We start from the raw sequence: 13842 nt of genomic DNA, 5'->3' as shown, positions 1-13842 counted from the left end.
CATGTCAAACTTAACAAAACTGAACTCATTTTTTTCTTCAAATCCTCTCCTCTTCCTAACTTTCCTCTTACTGTCATGGGTAGAGTATCCTTCTAGTTACAGTCTATATCATTGTCAGTCTTCTTACTCATACTTTCACTCCCCGTATTCAGTCTTTTGCCAAGGTTTGTCAGTTTTACTTTTATATCATCTATTACACGTATCTGGTTCCCTGACATTGCCACCTTCCTGTCACATGTCCATCTTCTTATACCTGGACTATTGAAGTAGCCTTCTGGTTGGTCTGCCTGCCACATCCTCCATTATGTTGTCAGATTTGTTTCCCTGAAAATTAGGTCTGATCATGTTACCCCACTGCTTAATACACTTTTAGTAGTTCCCTGTCTGTAGAGGTGGAGGCAGAGGTGGAGGCAGAGGCGGAGGTAAAGGTGAAGGTGAAAGGGCTTTCAGAATGAGGGAGTACCGGTACAAAGGAACAGAGATAGGAGATGGGATATTGTTTGTACAGAAGACCAAGAGATCTAGTAATTGAATAAATTAGTTTTAGACATAAATTTGAGGTTCCTTTGCCCATTTGAGATGTCTAGTAGATAGTTGCTGAGTCAGATAAAAGAGGTATTGCAACTGCTCTGTAATGTCTAAAGAGGGCAGACCATTAGCAACAGGTGGTACAAAGACTTGAAGTCAAGAAAAACTTAACAGTTAGAGCTGTCCTGAGAGAGAATGAGCTGCTTCGGGAGGCAGGGCATTCCCCTGGTTGAGAATCTTTTAGGCTGGTAATAACTTGTCAAGAACATTGGGCTGAGGATTCTTTGCATAGAGGCTGCTTCCAATTCTAATATTTTGTGATTTTTGTTTTGCATCTGATAAACATGAAATTTTTTATTTCTCACACCAGATTCCATGAGTCATGACATCGTGAAAATGCTTGAATTCTTTAAAACTGCACATGAGATTGCAGTAGATGAGGAAAGAGGGAACTTTCTAAAGACCCAAGTAGCAGTGGTAAGTTGCAGTGGAAGTTATTGGAATATAATGTTCCTTTTTATGTATGTGGAGAATAATTTACCTTTGATAGATGTGTCCCTTGCATTTGTGCTTCTGAATTACAATGTCTATAAATTTCCATATCCTTTGTGTTTGTCCTCCTTACTTTGGAATTATACCTTAATAATAATTATAGTATCTTCTACTATGTATCTTTTTGGCATAGATTAGGTATATTTTGTCATCATTGTGAAATGGTTAGCTTTTTAAGGGAGAGCTTATGCTTTCACACCTGTGCGCGCTCTCTCTCTCTCTCTCTCTCTCTCTCTCTCTCTCTCTTTTCTCTACGTTCAGATTTGATTGGTAAGTTCCACAAGGGATTATATGTCTCTCTCTCTCTCCTATTGATAAGGACCATTTTCTGGACACAGTAGGTGTTAATTTAAATAAATTATTGAATCCACAGAATTAGACTGTGGTAAAGAAGGAGAACCTACTTCCTTAGGCAGACCATTCCACTTTTAAATAGTTTTAATTGTTAGTAACATTTTTCTTGGATTTGTCACAAAGCAGCTTCTAGTCTTACTGTTCAGGCTTTCTTCTGGGGCCTAGCAGAAGTGTCTGCTCCTCTTTTATAAGACAAACCTTGAAGACATTTTGAAGACTACTGCCTAAATACCTCAAACATCTTCTACTGTTGTTTGAACATGAAATCCATTTTTATCCTAGTTGTCCTTTTCTCTACACTTTTAGTTTATAGATGCCTTCCTAAAATGTGATTTCCAAAACAGAATACTTCAAATTGCTTCCCATAGTGATTGGATCAATGATCAGCAATGAAACCTTGTATTAGTAAGTATGCCTTCTTGTAGGTCCTCCAGCATCAACATTTGCATCTTTCATCATCATCTTTTCCAATTTGCAGGTGATGAAACAAAAGATCAGAATTGTTTTGATATGTATTTCTCACATTATTAATAATTTGAAACATTATTTCATTCTCATTATTCAAAAAAAATGTATGATATAATCAAAGAGGAATTTCCCCCCACCCCCCACTATTACACATTCCAGCCTGTCCGGTGTGACTTAGATCCATGACCCACTGTCAGTTTACCTTAACATGTTAGAAGCCTCCCTCAATTTTCTTTCTATTGTACATTTACCTTATGATACCTCTCATTTCGGTTCTCAGAAGTTGCTTGTTGGTTGTATGGTGCAGCCTTGATGTGTTAGTTATTTCCAGTTTTTTGGTTACTGCTGTGTTCCATTTCTCATGGCCACAGAGTAACAACAATGCAGTCTTGAGATTTAAAAAAAAAAATAACCAAATTTAACTTTCACAAGGAAGCTTGGTTGTCACTGAAGGATCATTGCAGTTTCCCAAAGGTAATCCAACCTGCCCTCCATTCAATTCTGGGCCCAACTTAGTCTCCATTTGTACTATCTGTCTGAGGTGTAAATGTTGGTGCGCAGGTTCTGTAGGGTGTCCATGCAGATGTATCTTATAATCTTATCCACGTGGTCTTTCTTGTGTGAATGAGCAGGCTAAGTTCTTTCTAAGAGCTTTATATCTCAGGAGGCTCTGAAAAGTTCTGGGCTTATTGCAGCATTATCTGAATATTGAATCTTCTAGAGGATCTTGTCATGGTCTTTAGCGGGACTGTTTTGTAGTATCTCCTCCATGGTAGTGGAAAACATCTTTGTTGATTGTGTGTCTTCTGTTTCATTGTTTTCAGAGCAATTTATGATCAGAGGTTGTTGTTATGGTGTTATTTTTATCTATGGGTAGTATATACTCTTTTGGGAGAGATCCTTGAAGGTGACATTTTGTTTGTATGGAATCAGATCTTTTTCCTATGGCTATTAATAGTTTGCAGTCCTTTTTGAGACTGTTTGTTTCCTTCAAGCATCTTTCTATTGGTCAATGTCTTTTGGTTTTCCATATTTGTTTTCATTTCCTATTATCTTGGATACCAGACCCTTAATGGTCATATTTATTTGATGCAAAGATCTTTTTTTCCTCAGTCAACAATTTTTTCATTCATCTTAGCTGCATTTATTTTGTGTGTGCAAAAGATTTTCAATTTTATGTAATTGAAAGTATTTGTTATATCTTTCGTGATCTTGATCAATTAAGTTAAAAACTCACTCCCAAATCATAGATGTAAGGAAATAATCTTTATCTATTTTCTTTTTAGTTTTTCTTATTATTTTGAACTTGACAGGCAACAAATAGGAAATGGTTCCTTACATAAAAAAGTAAAGAGGATCTCTGTTGTAACTTTAGAAAGTATACATTAAATTTAACATGCTAGTTCTAACACTTCGTTGCTTATGTGTCCCATTCTAAATTTGTTTTTCTCTATTATGTTGTTTTGTAAACATTACATTATTATTCTTTTCTAGGTTTGTTTGTTTTTTTTGGGGGGGGGGTTGGTGAGGGGGGAGGGCTTTTTGGTATTCTTATTACTCCCTATTATAGTTTCTACCCAGAATTAAAAAACAAAAAACTTGCCTTTCAACAAATAGGATTAGTCAAAGCCAACCCACACATTGGCACATTTGCCCATTGAGACCATTTTGCCCCTATATGGGAAGTGTGATCTCGCACCAGTCTTCTGGAGTTAGCATTGATTATTGCATTGATAACAATTCTTTAGGTCTTTCACAGTTGTTTTTTGTATGATGGTAGCAGAGAATTGGAAACAAAGATATGTCTTGGCATTGGGAATGGCCTAACAAACTGTAGTAGGAAATGGAATAAAATGTTCTTGTGCTGCAAGAAACCATTAACATGATCCACATAGAGTAGCACAGATGGGTTTATACCAACTCAGAAAAAACCAAAATAATAGAATCAGGAAAACAATGTGTACAATGGCTGCAGCAATATAAACAGAAGAAACAACCAGAAAACAATCAAAACTGAATGTTGAGTATTTAGTACCAAAGCCAATGCTGGTCAGAAAGAAGAGAAGTGGCCTCTCCTAGGGGAAGGACACCATTCTCTGATGCTTTTTTAAAAAATGAAACAAAATCTTTGTGATGGACATTCAGGTGAAATTTGAATTTAAGGACATTTCAAATATCACCTGCAGCTTCCTTCTGGACTAGAAGAGCAGCATCAGTCAGGTAGTTGTGTATGGTAAACTGATAAGGTAAGGATGGCTAGTTATATGGGCACTGGCTGCTTGTGGTTCACTTTTTTAAAAAAATAATAGTTTTTTGTTTTTTCCAAATACATGCAAAGATGGTTTTCTGTTAAGTACCATGCCTAAATGAAGGGGCAACTCCACAGCTGTGAACCATAACACTTGAAGGAGTTGCAAAGCAGCCTTTGCTGATACAAATGTTGCTTGTGGACAGGGAATGAAATAAATTGGAGACAGAAGGAAGATGAGAGAGGTCAGATGAGACAGCCTCTCAGGAGAGAAGTCAGAGAACAGCAACCTCTCAGTCTCCTTATATCATCATCATCCTTTCACATGAAGAGATTCAACAGGTCTGAGTTAGATCTCCAGCAGCCACTGGCAGGTGGCTCCCATATTACAACAGTTTTCAACATTCAGTTTTGCAAAACTGTGCTCCATATTTTTCTCCCAACTTTCCCCTCTCCTTCCACCCCTAGATAACAAGCAATCCAATATAGGTTAAATGTGCAGTTCTTCTAAATTCCATATTTACCATGCTGCTCAAGAAAAAATCAGATCAAAAAGAAAAAATATATAAGAAAGGAAAAAAAGCAAATAAACCATAATAACCCCTCCCCGAAAAGGTGAAAATACTATGCTTTGATCCACATTTAGTCTCCATAGTTCTCTCTCTAGATGTGAAAGGCTCTCTCCATCACAAGTCTATTGGAATAGGCCTGAATCAATCTCCATTGTTGAAAAGAACCAAGTCCATCAGAGTTGATCATCACATAATTTTGTTACCACAGTTCTCTCTATATATCTTAGAAATGAGGCCTTTATTAGAAACACTGGATGTAAAAATTTTTTTCCTAACTTTCTGCTTTTCTTCTAATCTTGGCTGCATTAGTTTTGATTATGCAAAGTCTTTTAAATTTAATATGCTCAAAATTATTCATTTTGCATTTCATAATGTTCTCTAATTTTTCTTTGGTCATAAAATTCTTTCTTCACAGAGTGGAGAGATAGACTATCCCTTGTTCTCCTAATTTGCTTATAGTATAACCCTTTATGATTAAATCATGAACCCATTTTGACCTTATCTTTGAATAGGGAATTAGGTGTTGGTCACTGCCTAGTTTCTGCCATACTATTTTCCAGTTTTTCCAGCATTTTTAAAAGTCAAATAGTGAGTTCTTACACCAGAAGCTGGGGTCTTTGAGTTTTTCACACACTAGACTGGTTCACATTTCTGTAATGATTTGTTATATGGATATCCTTTTCTGAGAACTCTGGGAAGCAGCAATTTCTTCCTCTCCTACAGCTTCTCTTCCTGATCTCCTCTTCCCAGAACAGTCCCATATGATCCATTTTTCCAGGAGAAGCTGTCAGACTAACAATGAAAGGTTTGGCATTTAGGTCTGATTGTGTTGCTTCATGAATGCTGCCATGTTTACTTTGCCACTCTAGATAATATCTTCTGCACCTGAGCCTTAAAGAAATCATTAAAACAGTCAAAAAAAATTTCATTAAAGGGATCACCTCTCAGTCCCAGTATGGTATGTAATGACTGCCTTAGTTTTTTTTATTTTAAAAACTTCTTCATAAGCCAGAACTAGTAACAGCTCTTTTCATATGAAAGTGGGCAGCGATGATGCCAGTTTTGCATTTACTAGGGTTGATGACTCCTCTGGGGCACTTTGGTTAGGAATGAGGGTGAACAGTAACCGACTTTTGGCTGGCTCTGATCTTGGAAATATTTCAAATTTGGTCGTCATTTCCAAATTGTAATGTCACCACATGAGGACATGAGTGGGAGAATACAGTAAAGATGACTTATTATTTAATCAGCCCGACCAGCAATTTAAAAAAAAAGCTTTTTACTCTTTGTGGTGGGAGAAGTATCCTGATACCCTGAGGTTTAAGTGGTTCAGGGGAAAGAGGCTCAGTGGGACTTCCTGATTGCCAGAGTCCATGAAGCTTTCCCTAGACCTTGATGTTTTAAAAACCCTCCACAAGCAGTCCAGGGACCCAGAGCTTTCCAGAACCACAGCCCCTTCCCCTCTCTCCATTCAGTCCTCTCAGTGCAGGAGCTATGATGGAAGAAAGATGCAGGCAGTCCCCTTCCCACTCTTCATGACCCCATTTGGGGTTTTCTTGGCAAAGACACTGAAATGATCTGTCATTTCCTTCTCCAGCTCATTTTTACAGATGAGGAACTGAGGCAGACAGGGGAAAGTGACTTGCCCAGTCACATAGATAGAAAGTGGCTTGAGACCTGATTTGAGTTCCTAACTCCGAGCTCAGTACTCTGTCCACTGGGTCATCTGGCTGCTCTTCTCTGAAAGAGATTTTATTTTATATAAAAGGTGAGGGGGAACAAGAGGGCAATGGCTCAGGGGCATGTTGGCTGAATTAGGAAAGGGCAGAGGCCCTTCTCCACATAAAGGCTCTGAAACAATTCTCTCATGGCAGAAGGGGAGACAGGAACTTAAGAACTTAAGTTTTGTTTTTTTCTTGTTTTTTTTCCAAACTACAAAACTGTCAGATCTTTTATGAAAGTTTAATTTTATTTCATTGTTGAACTTGTAGTACCAAAATGATCCTGGTCAGCCCTAGCCTGCCACATGTGTTATGTTAAACAATTTCATTTTTTTACAGTTAAAATGATCTTTAAACCCAGGCCTTCTTCCTCCAAAGGCATTGCTTACATAAGCAAAAACATCATTGTGCCATGCCATTCTAGTTTATAAAGGGATTAATTTATAAAGTCTCTAAAAATCATATGTAAGATTGAATTTAACAATCAATAAATCCAAATAATTTTTATATATAAGGCTATTAAAGTCTGAGTAATTACATTGCTTTGTGTAGCTTTGTGTTCAAGTACGTATACTTTTCAGCCCCATGGTTTTTGGATAGATATCATTCAGCATGCAGGATATCTTAAACTGTTTTCTGACTTTGTAAATATTGAGCTTTTGAGAAATACTGGAGTTATCTAACCAGATCTTTTTATTTATTTGCTTTTTAAATTTTTTTCTACTTAGTAGTATTTTATTTTTTCCAATTACATATAAATGTATTTTTCAACATTTACTTTTATAAGATTTTGATTTCCATATTTTTTTTCTCCCTTTCCTCATCCTCCTTTTCCTTCCTAAGATAGAAAACAATTGATATAAAACCAGATCTTTTTAGACAGGGATTCAAGTACAAACAGACATGCTGGGACCTCATTTAACTGGTCTTATAACCATTTTTTAATCTGTTTGAAACTTTTATATATGCCTGTCTCCCATGTGTTCCATTTCTTCCAAAAGCAGTAAACATCAGTCTCTCTATTGCATTTTGCTTATGTAATAAATAGCATGTTGACATTTTCTGCCAGAAAATTGTCAGCCTAGCATTTAATAAAAGTTGAAATATATGTTGTAACAAAAATACAGAAATGCAGGCAAGTGAATATAAGCATGTTATATGTTGAAATCTAAATGCCTTTGGTTTTAGTGAATGTGCTAGAACAGGAAAAACACGTCTGTATTTAGAGTTCAGAAAAACTACAAGATATATATATATATTATAGACAGGTTTTTTTTAGTAGTATTTTATTTTTTCAATTACATGTAAAGATAGTTTTCATTATTCATTTTTGTAAAATTTTGATTTCTGAATTTTTTTCCCTTATCTTTTCTTTCTCCAAGACATCAAGCAATCTGATATAGATTGTATATGTACAATCATTTCAAACACATTTACATATTAGTCATGTTGTGAAAGAAAAAGCAAACAACAAAAAAAGATGAAAATAGTATGCTTCAATGTGTATCCAGTCTCCGTAGTTCTCTCTCTGGATGCAGATGGAATTTTTCATCCCAAGTCTATTGGAATTTAGATAAGTTTTTGAAGGCTTTTTCTGGAATACTGATTGATACATTAAAAAAACATAGCCTAAAGGCAATATATGACTAAATTCAATTAAAAAACATAGCAGTTTAATTAATCTTCTTACTCCTTTAAATTAATGATAAAAAATTTGTTTTTCTTTTAATTCTACAGTTTAATATGTTTGAATTTCAAGAAAATAATCTTAAAGGAAAATTAAATTTTTTTTTTCTTACTGAGGCCGTTGGAGTTAAGTGACTTGCCCAGGGTCACACAGTTAGAAAGTGTTAAGTGTCTGAGGTCATATTGAACCAGAGGGCTGGTGTTTATCCACTGTGCCACCTAGCTGCCCGGAAAATTTAAAAATTAAGGAGTGAAAAAAACACTCCAGAACAATTCTGCCAGTACTCATTAGCATAAAGCAAAGTAATTCGGCTATAGAAGTTAGAAGAGTGACAAAAATGCTTTATTCTTATTGCCAGTTTCCATCAGACCACTGGGGATTTCCCAGAATATCTGAGGATAGGAAGTATAACTTCCTTTTAGCTTGGAAGCAAAACTTATTTTCAATACTTATTGAGACTGGTAGATAATGCATTTTTAAAATTTTTTGATGTCATCCCCTCGTTTTCCCCCAAGAAAATGCTTCAATAAATTAAATTTTATAAGAATGTATTAAGCACCTACTTAATGAACAAGGCCCTCAGAATACCAAGGCAAAAACTAACACGTTCCTTTCCTTGTGGCATTGACATTCCACTTATCAGAATTCACCACAGAACACAAATTCTATTTATGTGTCACATGGTGAAGAATTATATTTGCCAGTTGTTGGGCTAATGGGAACATGTCTTTTCTTTTTTAACTTTTATTTTAAAGAATCAGATACTTTATGGTAGTGAAAAAAACAAGATATTCCTGAAAGGAAGTTAATTCTTTGTTTTCTAAATTTACTATTTCCAGTGATATGATACTTTCTCTTAAGGCTGCTTTGAGGAAGTCACTTTGTCATTGGGAACTATTGTTATTCTCTATTTCAACACTAGCATTATGAGGAGATTCCATTTTGTCTCTCAAAAGCCGGAAGAAATAAAAGATTTCTGGATACCTAGAAAGATACAGAATGCCTGTAATCTATTTCTATCTTTAAAAATTGTTCTAAGTCAATTTAGATTATAGCCTTAAAACCAAGCTACCCCTAATCATTTCCCCCCAAGGCAATTTGATAAATATTATCAAAATAGATATGATATATATACAAATCTTGCTAAATTCTGGCTAATATGATACCTAGCATCATGATACAGGTATTTTTAGTGTGACTTTACCAAAGAAATGGAATTTTATTCTTCCAGCAAATAAGTATTCAGTTAGTCAATATGTTATAATTAAACACTACTGTGTGCTGATGAAAAACTTCATTAATGTTTGTTAATTTCCTCAAGGAGCTTACAGTTTAGTGGGAAAGAATCTGTTAGAGTCCATGGTCTTGCTTTTTGTCATAAAAATTTGAAACCGCCCAACAGTATCATTGAGTGTATTAGCAATGGAGCCTCATTAGGATGTCTTCAGGCTTTTCCACTGAATCCATTCAAGCATAGTCTGAGTTCTCCTACATAAACTTGTGGTAAATGCTGGCAGAAATTCTTCAGGTTCTTGTAATTCTTAAGGAGCCTATAGTTTCCTACCATGCCCTCTTCCTATACACATACACACACTTCACTCACCATCAATCACCACTGCATTCCAAGAAAAAGGATTTAGGAACCAGATTAATTGTTCAATTTTTAAAGAAACAAACAGAAAATTTAAAAAGATGCCATATTGCCAAAAGTTATAGTTTCCAGTCTCAAAAGAAGGTACTAGTAGAGGAATCTTAAAAGAATCCTCTGGACGATTATTAGTGCAGAGTAGTAACACCTGGCCCTCGGATTTTTGTCTGTCCAATATAAATTGTCCACAAAGATCTCAGAGGAATTTATGATAGATGTATTATATGAACTTTTGCTCTCTTAACTGGCAATTTTGCCATTTGGTTGACTATAACTTGATTTTAGAAATGTTCTTTTTTTCTTAGATGACTTCATTTTTCAATTCTTTGAATTCAATGGGCTTAAATTATTTGGTATCTTTACAAAAGACCTTCCTATTTGAATGTCAAACAAAAGACTTACAAATTTGGTTTGTTTTTTAGCTTTATAAACAGGACATATTCCTTGCTTGTTTTTCTGGTTGGTATTTACTAAATTGCAAGGTGTTCCTTGTTTTGTTTGTGGTGTTTGCAATATGGGAAGGTTAAGCAAAACATGATGAGAATGTGTGATTTTGTATATAGTGTGATAGTATGGATAAATCCAAGTCTTTTTGTGGAGGGATTCACTGCCTGAAAATGAGAGTTTTTTCCCCCATTATTTTAAAAACACACCAAGAAACTGATTGATTTTGACATAACTAATTCCCAGGGGTATTTCTTGTGTTGTTGAAGTAAGGACTTTGGAGAAATTGATTTGAAGACAAAGAATGTAAAGTTGAAAAATTTCAGAATTATGTAGATTATGTAAAGTTAGTGTGATCCTATGTATACATCTCATTCATGTGGCCTGAAAATGAATGTCAGAATAAGATTTATGTGGAAGTCATTTCAGGTTCATAAGAGTTCAATGTTTGTTACAAGATTGTGTTCTTGCAACCACCATGACAGTCTTCCTTTAAGTGAGACTGTACTTCATGGAACATACTCATGGAAGAATACTGACAATAATATTTTCAAAGATTAGTGCAGCTGTGTCCCCCAAATAATGTTGTCTACCACAAGCTTGTTATTCCCCTAATGAGCAATATCCCCTAAGATGGTATTTTTGTTAACCACTATCTCATTTTTACTTCTTGATAACAAACATTTATGTGCTAGGGGAAGCATCCAAAAGTAGAGTAGAAAAGGCCTTTGGAGAACATTCTCTCTTCTAGCAGGAGCACATCTTTCTCTTGGAGAACCTTTTTCCTGCTGTCTGGGTCTGTGACTGTGTTCCCTAACACAGCGCTGCCCTTATATGTTATATTCTTATGTTGATGGATCTGCCTGAATTATGTATTGGACACTCTTTCCTCCTCTTCCCCATTACTTGTAACAAAAGTTTTCATTAAACTAAACTCCATTGCTTTTCACATGTTATTTTCAGCACCTGAACTCATTGAGGTCTCTGGCTGCCCCAGAAGGTCTTCCCTTTGATCCAAACTGGGTGCCCAGACAAGGCCTTAACCAATTGGGAAAGTAGGGCACTGACTGTGAGCCTAGTTGGAGAAAGCAAGAAAATCCCACATCTTCCCAAGAGAGGGACTCTTTTTTTGCCAGAGAACTGTTAAAAAAAATAATACTATATAAATTTCTTTTCTAATCAATGTTTTCCCAATCATCTGCTATCTTTCTGTTTCTTATTTTCTCATTCACATTTTATTTTGATACATTTTGTTTGGATATGGTTTTCCAATAAATACTCTAATAGCATCTTTCCTTACCAAAAAAAGAAGCTTTATAAAACTATTTAATATAGTAATTGAAGTTGGCAGCATGTCACTTTCTACTCTTAGTCTATGATTTCTTAACTGAAAGGAAATGTAGTTAACATCAGTCATATGGAATCAACATTGCCTACTATATTTGATCTGAATTCTACTGTCTTTTAATGTTTTTATTTATATTGTTATAGTTGTTCATATTATTTTGATTCTGCTTTCTTGTTCTGTATTAGCTCATTAAAGTTTTGCCTTATTTCTTTGAATTATTTATTCCTCAAGTGTTGTAGTATTCAATTTTATTTATATATCTACTATAGTTTAGTTTGTTTAGCCATTCCCCAAGTGTAATCACTTGTGTAAAGCACAGAATTATTTCCAGATTCTTGTTACTAGAAATAGTGCTGCCATGATTATTTTGATATCTATGGGACTCTTCTTCCTGTTGACTACTCTGATATTTAAACCTAATTATAGGATAATTAGATTGAAGGGAAGAATGAATTATTTAGTCATTTTTTTTAACTCCAAATCATTTCCCAGAATATTTGAATCATTCACAACTAAACCAAATGTGTTCTTGTCTTCCCACAATTTTTAAAAAAACTATTTTATGTCTTTGCTAATTTGAATATTGATTTACAATACATGTTTCTATATTGTTTATAATTTTATCATTTCCTTTCAGCTGGATATGCCAAATAATGAAATAATTGCTAATCTGCAAGCTGTTTTCACTGATGTCTGCAGGCACAAACCACAGAGTAGTGGTACGTTCTTTGATATGTGATAATTTGACCTTGTGATATTATATACATACTGAAAATTTAAATAAGATTACCAGAATTTCTTAAAGTCATGACAGTGTCATAAAGAAGCACATTAGGTGGATGTTTGTGAAGGATCCATGGAAGTACATGATGAGGAGTCATCCAGATTGAAAAAACTTGGGTGGTTTGCAATCTGGACTAGTCTCAATAATATGAATACATTGAAGAATAGTGAATAATAGTCCTAGTAGAATTGAGTTTTTGGTGGGCTTCAATAATACATGGCTTGAATTCTACAAAAGATCCCTTGGTAATTTCAGGGTCTTTGTTCATCTCCTTCACCTTCTCATTATGCAATTTTTTTGTAACATGTTCTTGTTGAAAGACAGAGATATGTGGTATTCCCTGTAACAACCCACTGGTGCTATGGGACTCATGTTTATACTCTCATAAATTTACCTTTGGTAGCCCAGCAAAATTCCCATGACCCTTCCTCACTTTCTCTTGGTTTCATAAATTCAGAAATTAATAATAATCAGAGTGCCAGGGCCATCCAATAATTATCCATAAGTTTGGCCACTTGACCAGCTCTTTCTTCCCCTCCCCCCCCCCCCCCCCCCCCCAATTTGGCATTTCTTGAATGATGTCATTTATTTAAACTAGCAATACACTTGTGGCCAGCTTATGCTGACCTGAAATCAATTGTTTCTTTTGAGGGGGAAAATGTCATTTTTAAAGGAAGCTACCACTTGGTTGATCACATTTCAATTTATCTATTTTCAGGGAATCTCACTAAGTGGTGGCAAAGTAGCAGCTGTGCTGAATGTTTAAATAAATATTTACTGTCTTTTCACTTAATGTGAATATCACCACCTGCTCCCTTTTATATTATCTTTGTAATAAAATGAAATTTGGGTGAATATCATCTGGGAAAGAGATGAATTGCTTGGAGAGATGGAAGGACATTTAAGGACACTTTTTTTTTTTTAAAGTAAAAAGCGAGTTTATCTTGTATGCTAAAAGGGAAGTCTTTGTTTTAAGACTTTAAAAAATTATTTAGAATTATAAACAATTCAGTAAATATCAATACCTTTCGTTCAATACAGTTTGGTAGTAAATGTTGCTTATTGTGTGTCAGCATGTAGATAACAGGTATTGTACATTGAATATAATACAAATTTTGTTTTATTTGTTTCTAGGACCTTTTGTGGTACGTGCATTTCTTCGTAGTTCAACAAGTGAAGGATTATTACTAAAGACTGAGCACTTACTACCTCAGGAAAAAGTAAAAGCAGAAGAGAGTATTAAAGAAACTATATAACAAATTCCATCTTGTGAAACGACTCTTATTGGATTTAATAATTAGCAGATGACATAAGTCCTCATGTTTTCAAAATAAATTACTTATTTTCATGCTTGAAAATAAATTTTATTACCCAGATCATCATCAGAAGTAATAATGCATTTAAATAATTCAGTCTCAGAAAAAGAAATTGAATAAGACTTGAAGGAACTCAGGATTAGTTGAGCTTACAAATTAATACTATTAAACA

The 13842-nt window shown here is 34.9% G+C and overlaps 1 protein-coding gene across 1 annotated transcript in view; it reads left to right on the top strand.

The window, feature by feature from the left end:
- The window catches only part of MRPL1 (mitochondrial ribosomal protein L1), a 50881-nt gene extending 37270 nt beyond the window's left edge, over positions 1–13611 (top strand). Inside the window, exons 7-9 of the mRNA XM_003772885.4 lie at positions 899–1005; positions 12208–12289; positions 13489–13611. Coding sequence (XP_003772933.1) covers positions 899–1005; positions 12208–12289; positions 13489–13610 — 311 coding nt within the window. The 3' untranslated portion in view covers position 13611. The remainder of the gene's footprint in view (positions 1–898; positions 1006–12207; positions 12290–13488) is intronic.
- Positions 13612–13842: the final 231 nt, after the last annotated feature.

The sequence above is a fragment of the Sarcophilus harrisii genome, chromosome 6 (genome assembly GCF_902635505.1).
Source record: "Sarcophilus harrisii chromosome 6, mSarHar1.11, whole genome shotgun sequence".
In the NCBI taxonomy this organism is placed as follows: Eukaryota; Metazoa; Chordata; class Mammalia; order Dasyuromorphia; family Dasyuridae; genus Sarcophilus; species Sarcophilus harrisii.
The sequence above is the reverse complement of the archived record's forward strand: the minus strand, read 5'-3'. Positions and strand labels throughout refer to the sequence as shown.